Below are 16,014 nucleotides of genomic sequence, written 5' to 3'. Positions count from 1 at the left end.
ATCTCAAGCATCTCTGCCATCCTCTTCAGAATGTCTCTGAATGCTCTAAAGTCATCCTCTGTAAATGGGGTAGAAGGAATGACTGGTCTCCTGTTCTGGTCTTGTGCTCCTGTTCCTCTGTTAAAATGTTCTGCTTGCAAGGCAAGTGTGGAGCTCTGTGAGTTTGTGCAGATGGTGACTTGTCCCTTGATCTTGCACAAGGAACTTTCAAAGGGGGTGGATACTGAAATTGTGGGGTCCAGGAAGGCCAGTACAACTATGACTGGAAATCACAAAGGTATGGCATTTAATGTTGGGGAAGTGGCATCCAAGGCACATGAGAAGCATCTGTAGCATGTCCTGTATATTGTTCAGATTAAGAACTTCTCTTGCGGTGATCTCGAACTCTTGAATAGTTAGAAGAGTATGGCTGTGAGCTTGGAAAAGTACTGTTGCTAGAGGCAGCAGATGAAGAGTAGACTTGTTCAACTGGAGGTGCAGTTCCCCTTGGAATCACTGGAACTTGAGGAGGGCTGACAGGCTTCCCCTGAGATGAAGATAAATGGAGGGAAATTTTCATAACCAATGCCATAGTCTCCAGTATCAGGGCAGATCATGAAATATCTGATAAAGCAGATGCATTCAAGGGTGACACTAGTTTCGGAGTGATTCTAAGTTCTGTCAAATCAGTGAATGCTGTAGAAGTTGACAGTACTGGGATCATATACATTGGTACCAGTGCAATGGTCAGTGCCATCATAGATCTCTCCCTAGTGGGTACTATAGTAGATATTAAGGATGGTACCATAGCCATTGGTACTGGAATGACCCTAGAGGTTGCCAATTTTGGTTGGTGTGGCATTGGTTCGGAAGGGAAATCTGCACCTTTAACAGTAAAGGGGGCCAAGGAACAGCCAGCCCTGTTCCAGGGTGGATCCCAAAGCAGGTGCTGGGAATCATCAGATCCACCTGGGCAGTGTCAGGTGATTGGGTCTGATGATTACTAGCTAGGCAATATAGATGAGGGCCTAGCTTCATTAGGGTGACTGGGACTAGGAGAATGCTAGGAGAACACCCTCCTGTAATTACAGTCCAGACTGCAGACAGTGCAGTGGAGGACTGCGAGCAGGTGGGAGGCCCTGTGGATGTCCTTAGGTAGTGAGGAGACCCTGACCACTAAACTGCCAAAGGCCAGGGGGCCCACAGCTATGCTGGGAGCAGAACAATTGCTTTATGTTTTCATTCCATATATTGGAGAGACAAGGTGTAATATTTTTTATTGGACCAACTTCTGTTGGTGACAGAGGCAAGTCTTTGAGCTTACACAGAGCTCTTCTTCAGGTCTGGGAAACATACTCAGAGCATCAGAGCTCAATACAAGATGGAACAGATTGATTTGCATAAGTAGTTAACACATATTTCAAGGGACCTTTCAAGGGATCTTGAAAGGGGGGTTGTGCAGGGTGCTGAGCACTGTAGGAGATCTGCAGGTTTTGTATCTGTTGTTCTGGCAGAGTCTGGTGCCACTTGGAGTTGGTGTGCCCTGGTCTGTGGGGAGCTTGCTTCTGATGATGAGCTTGGAGAGGTTAGGGGGTGGTCTGAAGGCCAGAAGAGGGGGTTAAGGAAAGATTTATTTCAGGATGGGGTCCCTCTATCCATACAAGCAGAGTGGCTCAGCCAGATAAGGAGAAGAAGGAAGAGGACATAGGACGACATGTTCCAAGAGATCCTGCAAGCCTCTGCTTCTTCGGACACCGAACAGAAGGCTTGGAGACAGCGTAGCCAGGGATAGAGTGGAGATGAAAAAGGCACAGGAAAAGGAGAGGGATGTGCAGCAGGAGTTTCTAGCACTTCTCAAGCAGTAAACAGCCATGCTGCAGACTCTTGTTGACCTTCAGGTTCAACAGTCCTGTGCATGCCTCCTTCTGCAGCCCTATGATACAGTGTGCTCCCCCAAATGGCCCTGCAAGAGCTGAATTGGGCCATATGGGCTCAATCAGCTAATTAGGTTGCAAATGGGGAGCTATAGGCTGAAGGCAGGTAATTAGGGAGAAGCTCATCTGTGAGGGATAGGTGGGACTTCTACAAAAATCAGGAAACTGGAAGCAGAGGGGACTGCAGGGAAGGAGTCTGCAGTCACTCCCTGGGAGAAGGGAGGTGTGTTTGGGGACTGCAGAGACGAGTTGCCTAAAGTTACTCCCTAGGAGGAGGGAGTGAAGAGACTGGCAAATGCAGAGGAATGGGGAGGGTCAGGAATCATGGAAGCAGCTCAAGGAAAGTCAGCAAGGTGCAGGGAACGGACCTTGGCTGCTGTGTAGTAGAGGGTCCAAGTTGATTCCTGAGTGATCAGTAGCAGTTGGGCACTGCAAGTTCCCCCAGAGCAGTAGTCACTTGCTTTTCCGCTGTCAGTACAGATCTCATTTTGGTGTCACTGCACTGGAGGGCTGGGGCAAGTTCTGCACACAGATCCAGGAATGTAGCTTTGCACATCTGAAAGTTCTGCAGCCACTACTTGTCATCCCAACCCTGCATGACAATGCGATCCCACCAGTCAGTGCTTGTTTCTCAGACTCAGAACCAGCGCTCCACCGTCTGCCGCTGCCTCGTGAATGCCACCAACAATCCTGAATTATTTCTTTCTATATCACATAGCAATCTAGCCTCCAAGGAATCATCATGTTCCCCACGGCTACTCTGGCAGCTCTGCAGATACTGCAGGATCAGGTTCCCCATGCTCACAACACTTATCACAACTGTGCAGAGCTGTGCAGGATTCATGTTTCTGACACAGATGGTGGACAGTCAGGAAGGACATGCGCGTTTTCAGGGATTTTGAAAAGAACTGCGAAATGTTATGGGATGCAGATGAAATTATGGGATAGAAAACAATGCATTACGGGATGTTGAAATTATGCTCCCAGTCACTCCTGGATGACTCAGTTTGGCCCCATGTGGCATGGCAAAATATTCCCCAAACACCCTGCGCTAGATTGTGGTGAGTTACACACAGGGATAGCTACCCATGGTGCACTGCTCTCTACATCGATGCAAGCGCTGCTAGTGAGGATGCACAACATTGACACAAGGAGCATAGTGTGAACACACAAAAGCAATTTAATTACTGCGGCAGCTGTATGCTGACGTAACATAGGTCAACATAATTTTGTACTGTAGACATGTGTTGTGGGGCAAGTGCACCCTGTCCCCTCTTGGGGTGGGGTGGGGTGGAGTAATTACTTTGCCGCAGTGGAATGCTTACTTGGTTTGTCTTGACCACCGTGGTGAAGACAAATGGTAAAAGTCAATATGGCTACTCTCTCTCTCTCAGTTGTATGGCTCAATGGTCAGAGTCAGGGTGACGGTCCCTTCCCACACGGCCATGGGGCCCAATGGCCCGAATCAAAATGGCTTTCTGGTTCGGTTGGGGTGTATCGCTGAGTGTTCAGAGTCAGTGTGGCCGCTTGGCTCAGCAAGGCAGTATGGCCTTGTGGCAAGAGTCAGGGCTGCCCTCTCTCAGAGCTGTGTGGCCCAATAGACAGGACTGATAGGGTTGCCCTCTCTCAGGGCCGTGTGGCCTAGTAGTCAGAGTCGAGGTGGCTCCCTGGCTCAGTAATGCTGTGTGGTCTAGTAGCAAGAGTCAGTTGGGCTGTCCCCTCTGTCAGTGCTGTGTGGCCTAGTAGCCAGAGTCAGTATCACTGCACCTTCCGTGGGACTGTGTGGCCTAGTGGCAAGTATGTCAGCGGGGAATCCGCCCAAAACACGCTGACTCCACTTGGCACCACAACTAGTCTCCCTGAGCTACTTCCTACCCGGTTCCTGATGCCAGGGTCCCAGGCATCTCCGTGGGCTCTGGACTCCTCACTCAGGGCGGCTGCCAACAGCTCCGCCTCGCCTTGGGTGTTCTCTGGAGTCTCAGCATCCCTGGCTCCTGTCGTCTGGGGCTTCTGCGATTCCTGGGCTGGAGCTTGCAGCATGCATCCTCTCTTTGGTGGCCAGCCCTGAATGAGCTGAGCTGCTTTCTTTTATACATAGTCCGCAGCTGGAGCATGCCCAGCAGGGCCGTGAGGGCATGGCCTCCTCGGCCCAGAGAGTGGAGTTAACCCTCTCCATATCAATGAGGGGCACGTGAGCTCCATCACAACATTTCCTAGACAAACTAGTTAGGGTAACTCTGGCCTGGTCTACGCTACAGAGTTAGGTCAACGTAAGGCAGCTTACGTCAACCTAACTATGTAAGTATTTATAATAACATTTTGCTCCCGCCGACATAACTGCTTCACTACGCTGACTTAATAACTCCACCTTCATGAGAGGCATAGGTCAACAGTAATGTAGTTAGGTCAATGCAGTGTCAGTGTAGACACTGTGTTGCTTACAACCATTGTTACTGGCTCTCAAACGCCATCCCACAATGCCCCACACTGACAGTACAATTGATACAAATGCTCCCGGTGAGGACGCACACAAGGAGCAAAGTGTAGACATGTGCAAGTGATGTAATTACTGTGGCAGCTGTATGACGACATAAGTTAGATCAACTTAGGCCGTTTTACAGTGTTGCAACTTTCTTGCTCAGGGTGTGAAACCCCCCCCCCCCCCGAGCGCTGCAAGTTTCAGCGCTGTGAAGTGGCAGTGTAGACAGTGCACCAGCACTGATAGCTGTGCTTCCAGAGCTGGTAGCTACTCCCCTTGTGGAGGTGGGTTTGTTATAGTGCTGGGAGACCTCTCTCCCACCGCTGGTGCCACAACTACACAGCCACACTAAAGCGCTGGGGCTGCAGCAGCACTTTAATGTTGCTAGTGAAGACATACCCTCCAAAATTAAGGGTAGGCATGCCCTTACACAACGGAGAAAAAAGTTTGATCAAATTTGATCTCTAATTTGTTGTTGTATTGGAAGGCGTTAATGGCTGCCATCAAGGACAAACAGAGACCTTGTTAAAACTGATGATGTGTGTGTTAATCACCTTTCTTTCAGGTTAACGGGAAGGAGCAATTAAATTTCCTTTTATGTACTGAGACAAGGTGGATGAGGTAATAGCTTTTACTGGACCAATTTCTGTTGGTGAAGGAGACAAGCTTTTGAGCTACACAGACATGGGCGGCGGGTACCATAGGCTGGGGGAGGCTGTGCCTCCCCAGACAGTCAGGCATGGCCCCGCCCTCCAATGTTCCTTCTAATTTTTTACATCCGTGTGCAGAATTAATTTTGTTATGTGCACCAATATGGAGGTGATGTGTGGCGGGGGTGGGGCGGAAGGGTTTGGAGTGTGAGAGGGGGCTCAGGGCTGGGGCAGAGGGAATCTAGCTGCCCACACTCTGCCCCCAGTTCCCACCTCCTGCTTCTGCTCTGTCTGGCTGCTCCAGGCTCCCTGTGGGGTGGCCCCAGCTTGGGCCTTGCTACCTACCCTCCTGGTGCTCTGGGGCTGGGGACGCTGGGGCTGTGCAGCCTGCCCGCCCATCGCTCTGGGGCTGGGGTGGGCTGTGGCTGTGTTGCCTGCCCTCCCAGTGCTCCGGGGCTGGAGGGGCCGTGCTGCCCGCTCCAGGGCTGGGGAGGGAGCACTCTGGGGCTGGGGGAGCTAGCCTGGGCTGGAGGGGTGGAAGGGGCAGGCTTCAGGCTGAAGGGGCAGGTCTGGGAGCTAGCCTCCCCCAGCCAGCAGTTCACGCGCAGCCATGTACAAAGAGCTCTTCTTCAGGTCTGAGAAAGGTACTCAAAGGGTACATCTACACTGTGATCAAAAAACCCAGGGCACCCAAGTCAACTGACAAGGGCTCATAGAGCTTGACTACAAATTGAAGTGTAGATGTTTGGGCTCAGGCTGGAGCCTGGGTTCTGACTCTCCCCCCTTGTGGGGTTTTATAGTCCAGGGTCCAGCCGGAGCCCAAACATCTGTATTGCAATTTTATAGCCCTGTAGCCCGAGAACCACAAGCCTGAGCCAGCTGACCTGAGCCAGCCACAGCTGTGGCTTTTATCACAGTGTAGACATACCCAGAAAGTCACAGCTAAATACAAGGTGAAATAGACTGTCTAGCATAAGTAGTTAACACATAAAAAAATATTACCTCATCTATCTTGTCTCTCTAATATCCTGGGACCAACACGGCTACAACAATATTTCAAACAACCTTTATGTACTGACAACTGGAAACAATAGGAAGACATTACCCAAGGCTGTATGACGAGGTCTATCAGAAGCTCAGACGGCATGTAGGCTGATGGGTTTCCCTGGGACTGACTGCAAAAGCAAGAGTTAGGAGATTGATTGGTTGCAGCTATGTTTGTTTGGGTGTGTGAGAGGCAGAAAGCCAGACAAGCAGTTTGAGCGTGGCCCTGATGGGGAGCAGAGAGACAGAGTTCCTTGGAGTACATTACTTCAAGAAAGACAAGCTTGGAAAATGTGAGCCAGGAAACTGCCTGCTGTTGTTTTTCTACTATGTTCAAGGAAACAGGACTTTTTGTACATTCTTTGTAAATAAACAGGACAGCATCAAATAAATATACAACTAGTATCATCATCAATGTATCCTCCTACCAAAAACAACTCAGCAAACATTAGTTGGAAATCTTATGAAAAAAGATTTGATTTGCAGGACACATTTTAAGAGGTTCAATAGGTGATGCATGTTTTCAGGCCCTGGAAGAGAAAGTTGATAGTAGAAGAATGCAAGACAGAAAAAAGAGCTAGGATGGACGATGTATTCTGGGTGGATCAAAAGGACTATTCATCCACAAAGTGATTAGCAGAGGACCATACAGAATGGGCTAACATGGTTGCAAACATCTAGTTACAGAGATGCCACATAAGAAGAAGTACGGAAACAACCTGGCAAGTCCTCAAATGTGGGCTAACTGTTTAGCCCAAAAAGGGGCAACATAGGCTACTGTCTTGACCTGGACCTTGCCAGTTTTATTCAGAAAGCTAAGAAAAATTTTTCAGCAAAGTTTGAAGAAAATTGGTTAAGCTGTCTTATTGTTAGGTTTTGAGTTACAAGTCATTAAAATATCACCCTCATAAGAAACATTGACTCACATCTGGCATTTCTTTATGTCCTACTAGCATAAAAAGGGCTTATTACTACCCTGACAAACTTTCCACATAGTAAGAAGAAACTCTCTATATGAACAAAATCGGTTGTAATTAAGTAAAGTTATTAATTAATGTTTTATCTAATTTTACTCCTCCAGGAATTCTGCACCACTGTGCACATGCAGAATGTATGTCCCCTGCAGGTTTTTTTTCTCTGCAGAAAATACTTTCTGTCAGAGAGGTGCTGCAATTATATCTTTTTCCCACCAGGGGCTACTGTAGAGCCAGAACAGAGGGCAACTGGCTCACTGGTGGTAGCACCCAAGTGGGTGGAACAGTGGCTGCATTTCTCAAAGCAATATGCCCGCTGGGCCAGGTGAGGAGGCACAGGATATGGGAGGGACATGGGGCTTCTGGGGGAGCCACACAGACTGGGCTAGTGGGCAGGGACAGACTGAGGCTGGGGCTGAATGGGAGTGGGGGTATAGGGATACATGGGGATGGGGGTGGGGGGTGGCTGAGTGGGGGTGCAGGGACACATGGGGAGCGGTGCAGGAACATCTGGGGACAGAGGGAGGGGGTACAGGGACACATGGGGATCAGGGTGGCTGAGTGGGGGTGCTGGGATGCCTGGGGATGGGGGGAAGGGGGTGCAGGGACACATGGGGACTGGAGGAAGAGGGGTGGCCAAGTGGGGGTGCAGAGACACATGGGGATGGGGGAAGAAGGGAGGCCGAAGAGGGGAGCAGAGACACATGGGGACTGGGGCAGATGTGCCTGACTGAATGGGATAAGCTAGAGGTCAGCCAGGGTCTGCATGAAGGAGTCTCCCCAACTTCCTAACAGTCTCCTCCCCCACCCCAAAAAACCCCTGTTCCATACTTACCCCACCCACAATCAAAACCCTCCAGGTTCATTCCCAGAAATTACTTTCCTCTCCCTCAGTTCCTCCATTACTCCTGATTCCCCTAAGGATTTGCACTGCTTCTGAGGGGAGCAGGAAATACATTTCTGTATTGTAGTTTAAACAAATTATTACTCAAAGTTCTGTATTAATATGCCTAATAAGGAATCTATTTGTCAAAAATCATTTCCTGAATCTTTTTCGTTGGCTGTATTGTTACAGACATACTTGCTGACAGGTATTTTAAAATAAATTACAAAAATAATTGAAACTGGTGTGATTATATTGTGTTATTCTGACAAATAAAATATGCAGAATTTTAAAATATTGTGCATAGAATTCTTAATTTTTTGTCGCAGAATTCCCCCAGGAGTGCTAATTTTAATAGTTACATTGTGTTTATGAGCAGCTTGCTCTCTGGCAGTGGGCTGCAGTTTAGAGATAACAAAAGGTTCTGTCTATTCATTACAACTCTAACAGATTTCCCTTAGCTTAGGAAGTAAAGACCTGGGGAGAAATCCTAGCCCCACTGAAGTCAATGGGGCAACCGGGCTGACTTCAGTGGGGCCAGGATTTCACCTGTATATTCGTGGAGCTAAATTACAGTAGTACTAGTCCCAGCTGTGCATGTGTGTGGTTTAGCCACTAATTAATCATTTATAACAATGGCTCTGTTGTTTCCAACTGTTTTTCTGCCAAGTAGGAAGAAAACTGGTCAAGCTTTCTTTGAGTAATTAAAAATGACCCTAAATATTGAGCCACTCAAGAGCAGTTTCATAGAGCTTGTCTACACATAAACCGCTACAGTGGCATAGCAGCACCGTTGCAGCTGTACAGCTGTAATGCTTCAGTGAAGATGCTGACAGGAGGGGTTCTCCTGTTGGCATAGGTACTCCACCTCCCCAAGAGGTGGTAGCTAGGTCAACAGGAGAATTCTCCTGTCAACCTAGCGATGTCTGCACTGGGAGTTAAGTTGGTTTAACTGGTTCACTCTGGGCTGTGGATTTTTCACAGCGCTGAGCGATGCAGTTATACTGACCTAATTTCCTCGTGTAGACCAGGCCATGGTTTAAGTTGTAATTAGAATTTTAGTGTATGGCTATATTCACTTCCCTTATAACTTTGCATGGGAAAAAATATTTTTTTCTAAGTTACTTTCAGGGTAAACTAAAATAGATATTCTTTTAAAGTTTTAGGGCAGTTAGTCAAACCATTTTTAAGTAATGGATGTTTTAAAAAAAAAGATACTTTTTTGCAAATTATCTACGACTCTCATTCACTGTTGTCTTGCACTGTCCTGAAATCTGAGAAGATACAAAGACATTACCTGACGTACTGCTTGCACACACTTTGGACCAGATTCACTGGAACACTCCAGCCTGCTTGCACTACTCAAGTAAGGCAAAGCAGCTGCAAGCCTGAATTAACTACCACTTTTCTTTTATAGAAAACCCTTATATCTGGCCCATACTTTTTAACTTAACTGAGCAGCATAACAAATTATTATTGACCATTTTTGTGTCAAATCACAAAAGACATCCAAATACAATTAGATTATACATCTCCAAATATATACATATGGAGAGAAGGTCTCATATGAAAACACCTACCTCTGTGCTGGAGAACTTTTCACCACATACCACAAAAAGCAATTCAAATGTTCAGAAATAGGCATATAGCGTTCCACATTCTCAAATGTCTAAAACAGGAAAAAAAAACATACTTCATGTTTGTATATGATCGACATGATACCTACCACCTTTAGGCTCTGATCATGTTAACATTTATATATGTAAGTATCTTTATGTACACAAGTAGTCCTACTGAATTCAGTGAAACTAGCCATGTGCGTATGTGTTTGCAGGAGTAGGGCCCTAGAGGCCAAAGGTGAAATCCTGACCCGATTCAGTCAATGGCAGCTTTGCCGTTGACTTCAGTTGAACCAGGATTTCACTCCAAGTATTTTGTGTGTCCAGGTAACTACATATAGGACTTTTATATCTCATGTTTGTTACATTTGTTAATGTATTGTTTAATTACAATTTAATGCAATGTTGGTGAAGAAAGAAACATAGGAGCGGTTCAATCATGACACAGTTTCCTCTTATCTATTCCCTTTTTATTTCCTCTTACAGCTCTCTCTTTCCTCAGCATCGAACAATAAAAAATGAACCAGACCTCATGGTGGCACCAAAGGAGCATGAATCGCAATCTCCATGTCACAGAAGGTATAATAATACAAGAGCTACTCTACTTGGGGACTTCCCAGCCATTTTTCACCAAATCAAGCTGAGAGGAGCTGCATGTAGGAGCCTGATGAGGCAGGGGGAAACCTGCCTTCTTGTGCACTGATGAACCCCCAAAGAAAGGGAGAGCTACTGTTATTTTCTAAATGATCTGTACTCTTCTGTGCTTTATCTGTTAAGTAAAAGAGCAATGGTATTAGAGTCCTGTGCAAAATGTCCATGTGTGTTACATATGTCACAACTACCAGTTGCCTCCTGAGAGAGTTAAACTATAACCCAAAAGTCTCACACCCTCACTGGGATACTGGGAGAGGGTGTGTTTACTGGGGTATTTTGCAGGTTAGCACTGACCCTGGGGCCTTAAGGCAGGTAGGCTAAGACATAGTAGACTGAGTGTTAGTGCCCAAGAAATGTGCCAGAGAGGCCAAGGGAGAAAATAGTGCAGCAGCCTGCTGAAACCCACAGAAGATTAGAACACCTAGGTATCCAAAGGACTGGATTCCGCTCAAAGCACTCTGGTGGGTGGTTGGCAGGGGGGAGCATGACCAGATCTGAGACACCTTCTAAGGAACATTGCACTGGAAGAGATTTTTTTCTGTTAATCTGATTAACTGTCGAAAGTCCATATGTGTTCACTGTCCAGTATGTATGGATTTATTTTTGGGGGGATCCTACATTGGAGTGACCTACGAACAGAGCTGCCGGGGGGGGTGGGGAGAAGTGGGGTAATTTGCCCCAGGCCTCAGGCCCTGCAGGGGCCCCAACGAGAATGTCTGAAGTCTGAGGTCTGAGACAGGGAAGGGGCCAGTAGCGTAGCTAGCGGGGCAGTGGTCACTCTCCCACTGAGCACAAGTGGCGCCTTTTAAAATTTTTGGCACCTTTTTAATTTTTACTCACCCAGCGGCGCCCCGGATCTTCGGCGGCAATTTGGCGGCAGGTCCTTCAGTGCCGCCGAAGACCCGGAGCGAGTGAAGGACCCGCTGCTAAAGTGCCACCGAAGACCCGGAGCGCCACCAGGTGAGTATAAGCGGCTGGCACCTTTCTTATGTCCGCTCCCCCTGTTTGCTCCACCTGGCTACGCCACTGGAAGGAGCCCCTGAAATTGCTTTGCCCCAGTCCTCCTGAATCCTCTGGGCAGCCCTGCCTACGAATACTAGATTGTTTTGGGGGGACTTAGTAATCATTGATCACATTCCTCCCTTGGATCTTTAGAAAATATTTGCTGGAAGACATTCCAATTATTTGCTGCACTGTTTGTGACTTTTGCTTCTTTAAAATGGTTGTAATTTTAAAGAATTTAAAATTAATTCCTGCAGCCAATGCTAGGCCTGGCAGGCAAAAATGGAGGGAGCCTGGCTCAGTTCGGGGCTGATCAGCGAAGAGGCAGGAGCTACTTATCTCTCCATGTGAGGGAAGGGTCACTAGCCTGGTGAGGCAGCCACCAGGGACCAACCAATGTTGTCCTGGCAAAGGAGATGGAGAAAGACGTCCAGGAACACCTGGCTTGAGAGGAACCCTCGTAACTGAAGCAGAGACCGCGGTCGGTGGGGGGAGGTGTTTTCTGACCCTACCAAGCTTATCACTGCTGCACCACAGCCATTGACACCTGCGACAGGGAACTCAAATGACGCCCTCTTGCTCCCTTGCTTGGGCCAAGACTTTGAAAGGTCTCATTTCTGCCTTCTCCCCGTTCTACTCCTCTCTCATGGTATTGCTCTGCTACCTATCCCAATAAAGGAGAACAAACAACTTAAAATGCCTTGTTCAAAAATTTTAAGTAACACTTAACTTTCAAACGCCTGAACAGCAAATATAATTTTCCTTGTCTGCATAGTAAACCCTGGCTTTTTTTTTTAAGCTGCGTTCTCCACGTGCAACTGTTACAGTAACTGTTAGAAGTATGTGCAGAGCAACAAAAGCATTTGGAAAGAGGGTGATCATCTGATTTGTGCACATATATTCTAGAACAGCCTTTGGAGTTGATCCTGCTGAAATGTGTCTTGAAAGGACTTTCGTTCATCACCTAAATCACTCGCATCAATATCGCGCATATCATCATGTGTCAACACTGTCTCCAGTGCCCTGCATTGCTGGTGTAGGTCTTCTTCAGGTATAATGAGGAGTTTTGGAATATTATACAACATCCCAAATATACTGCTGTGTTCCTTGAGCTGCATGAAACATTCTTCAACTGACTGTATTGCACAATTAGCACCTGGTTAAAGAATTCAATTTTGTATTGTTGTTTGGGGTCTCTTATGGGATTATCCCGTGCCTCGTAATCAAAACGTCTTCTTCTTCGGTGACTTTTGTATTCTTGAATGGGTGGGAAAATAGCTTCAGTGTGAGGTTCCTCTGCCAACTTCTGTGCACTCTTCAGAACGTTTTGAAATCCCTCATCTGACCGGTAAGACTGTAGGTATGACTTTGCTTTGTCCAGTTGTTCCATTGCTCCAGATATATCAAGTTCAACACCTTGGAGTCTCTTGCTTACAACATTTATTTCAAACAGTATGGCATGCCACAACACTAAGCCACACACAAATATGAAATTATGTATGATTCTGGTGATTCCATTTCCCTCTGCCACTGTTCTCCCACGAACAGTTCCTGTCATAGCGTTATCCTCCATAATGGCAACTATGGCATCATCTATCTTCCCAATTTGGTGTTTGATAGACTTTATCGCCTCCACTCAACTTTCCCATCGTGTGGCACTCAGTGGTTTCAGTGTCAGAGAGGATGTTCCCAGACGTTGCTTCAAAATTTGCCATCGATGAGTTGATGCAGAGAAAAATACAAAGATGCTTTGAATGACATTAAAAAATTCAGCAGCCTCACTAGAAGCTGATGCTGCATCACTGACCACCAAGTTCAATGAATGAGAACTGCATGGCACAAAAAAAGCTCGAGGGTTTAACTCTTGGATCCGTGTCTGCACTCCTCTTTTCTTTCCTCTCATGTTGGCACCATTATCGAAGCCCTGACCTCTCATGTCAGCTATCGCAATTCCCGTATCTTCCAGCTTTTTAAGAAGCACATTGGTCATACCAGCTCCTGTAGTATCATCAGTGTCAATAAATTCTAGAAAATGCTCTTTGACAGTCACCACTGCAGGGACATTTTCCCTAGGTGCTGTTGTTGTTACAAAATGCACCATTAAAGTCATTTGTTCCATATGGCTGGTGTCAGGTGTGCAGTCCAAAATAACAGAGTAATATCTTGCTGACTTCAAATCTGCCACAATCTTCTGTTTGACTTTTGTTGCCAGTAACTGTATGATCTCATTTTGAATTGTTTTTCCAAGGTAGTGGTGTTTGTACGTTTCTTGGGTGGTGACTCTTCTTAGATGCTCCTGGAGTACAGCATCAAACTCAGCCATCAGCTCCACAATTTTAAGGAAGTTTCCATTGTTTGGCACATACAGCTGACCTGAAGTGCCACTCAGTGCTAGATTTTTGGTAGCAAGCATTCTCACAATGGCAATGAGCCTTTTCAGAACATTTTGCCAGTAAAGAGACTCTGATGCAATCTTCTCTTGATGCTGATCATCTATGGTGGCCTTTAACCTTCGTCTCATTGCAAGCTCTTTTCACCTATGGAAGGCTCTCTGGTAATTTGCTGCCTTCTCATGGCATGCCAGATTTCTAACCCGATTTTTCCAGTCCTTTGTTCCTGTAGAACCCAATGTGGCTGGAACATTAGACTGGAAGAGTTTGCAACAAAAACAATATGCAGCATTCTGGGTTTTTGAGTACATAAGCCATGGCCTCTCCACTTTGTCACCATTGGGGATTTCACGCCAGTAATGTGTTGGATGGAAACTTCTATTTTCACTGTCTTTGGGGAACATGAAGTTTTTCACTTGCTGTGGCCCATGCAGTACAAGGAAGTCCCTCAGGCTACTGCTCAAGTGGGTCCACAGTCCTGGATCATCTAGACTTAAGGAACTAAACTCAGCAGCAGCTGTTTCTTGCACCTCCACCACACTCTTCTCTGATCTACACTTTTCTTCAGGAATGTGCATGGTTACATCCATTTGAGATGGAGATATGGATACTGCAGTAGCTGCCAGGTCACCTGCACTCTGACTAACTGGAAAATCAGGCATCTCCTCGCCAGTCACATCCTCACAAGGCTCACCGTGAACATTTGTGTCTATGTATCTCAGGAGGGCTCCTTCCTGCTTAGATAAAAAAGCTTCCTTTGCTTTCTTTCTTTCTTTTTCTGAATGCTGCCCTGGAGGGGCGTTTTCTTCTTTCACTCATGACTGCTGTTCTGTGCCAGCTATAGTGGCTCTCAACACTCATTTGAAGGGGACAAATAAGCAGGCTGGTAGTATTGCCTGAGTGAGGGAAGATATCAGCATCTTAAGGGCCTAACTGGCTCCAACTACTTCAGTTGACTGCCTGTTCAAGGAAGCAGCAGGAAACAGGAAGCTTCTTGAGAAGCTGGTGTTAATCAGTCCAGGCTCCTGGGGGTGCTAGAGAGGTACATCAGAGGCTCCTCCTCCTCTCTCTCCCTACAGCTCCTGCTGCTTTCTGTTATTCCCTCTCACCTTTTCTCCTACCTGCCTGCTATGTCTCTTGTGCCCTTCTTCCTCCAGCACAGCACTCCACCATCTCTGTGCATCTAGAGCAGAGAGCATACATATGCACCACCAGCAGACACAATTTTCTACACTCTGGGTCCTAGTGGCGCCCCATCCCCCACACCAGTCTGGCACCTGAGGCGGCCACCTCAGTTCGCCTCATGGTAAGGCCAGCCCTGCTGGGACCGCAGGAGGATGCTACCCAGGGTCCATGAGGGGACACTACTAAGAGTCCAGGCACTAAGACACTACTAAGAGACCAGGCACCACAGGGACATGGTCCATAGGGCTGCTACATGCCCCAAACTAAAAGGACCACAGAAGGAAGTAGCCCAGGGCAAGGAACGTAGACTCCCTGCTGGGAAGTCCCCTACTACAGGGTGATTTACACAGAGCCCTGGACTGGGACCTGGTGGAATGGGACATCCTGGATCCCCCCTACCTGAGAGGCTGAGGCCCTTTGTCCACAGAAGCAGGGGCAGGAAGCCAGGTACTCCAACCACTAGGCTGACTGGCCCTCCAAGCCCCATCCCCTTCGCCCTGCAGTGCTCTTCAAAGAACTTCCATGATAGTTGATGCCAAGGTTTTGGTCAGCAGCCAAGTGGGCTCCATGCTTAAAGAAAGTCTGATCCCTAGTGAGTCTGTGATGGTATCCCACAAAAGGAGATAGCCAAGGTTCATGAACAACCTCAATGGACACAACTCTGTAGAGAGTTTTTAGCTTGCACGCTAGAGGGCCTAGACATAAAACATAGTGAGGACCCATGAAGAACAAAAAAAAAAAAAAAAAATTGATAAAAAGCTAAATTTATTTCTTCCCCTCTTTGGGGTGATTTAATGAGTATGTTTAAGTGTTCTTTATTGTATAAAACACCAATTGTTAGTAGAAACTTTTAAAATAACCACATCCCACTGAGCTCCCTCCTCCCACAATACTGTATATATTCTGGATAAAATAAAAAAATAATAATCATAGTCAAATCCCAGGAACTTCATGGCAAACTTAACCAAAATTCTGTGGCAAGATCCCTGCAATCAGTGGTATGCAAATGCAACAGATTGGAGATTCTGTGAACGGCACACATAAATTTAGAACTGAGGCTTCTACTTAACTAAATATGCAAATGAATAATGCATTCACTACAGTATCACATCACATTATTTAATTTGACATTAGACCCAATGTACACTGCTCCTAATTTGTTAACTTTCTTTGTATTGCAAAATTGGATATAAAAATCCCAAACACAGTATCATAGAAATG

At 46.7% G+C, this 16,014-nt stretch overlaps 2 protein-coding genes across 2 annotated transcripts in view; one reads left to right on the top strand and one right to left on the bottom strand.

Moving 5' to 3' along the window:
• HNRNPU (heterogeneous nuclear ribonucleoprotein U) overlaps nt 1–16,014 on the top strand; it is a 296,525-nt gene that overhangs the window by 175,709 nt on the left and 104,802 nt on the right. The window lies entirely within an intron of this gene.
• CATSPERE (catsper channel auxiliary subunit epsilon) overlaps nt 1–16,014 on the bottom strand; it is an 88,356-nt gene that overhangs the window by 55,117 nt on the left and 17,225 nt on the right. Inside the window, exon 5 of the mRNA XM_073338278.1 lies at nt 9,524–9,612. Coding sequence (XP_073194379.1) covers nt 9,524–9,612 — 89 coding nt within the window. The remainder of the gene's footprint in view (nt 1–9,523; nt 9,613–16,014) is intronic.

Source organism: Lepidochelys kempii, chromosome 3, assembly GCF_965140265.1.
Source record: "Lepidochelys kempii isolate rLepKem1 chromosome 3, rLepKem1.hap2, whole genome shotgun sequence".
NCBI classification, from domain to species: Eukaryota; Metazoa; Chordata; order Testudines; family Cheloniidae; genus Lepidochelys; species Lepidochelys kempii.
This window is presented reverse-complemented; position numbering and strand designations above follow the sequence as displayed.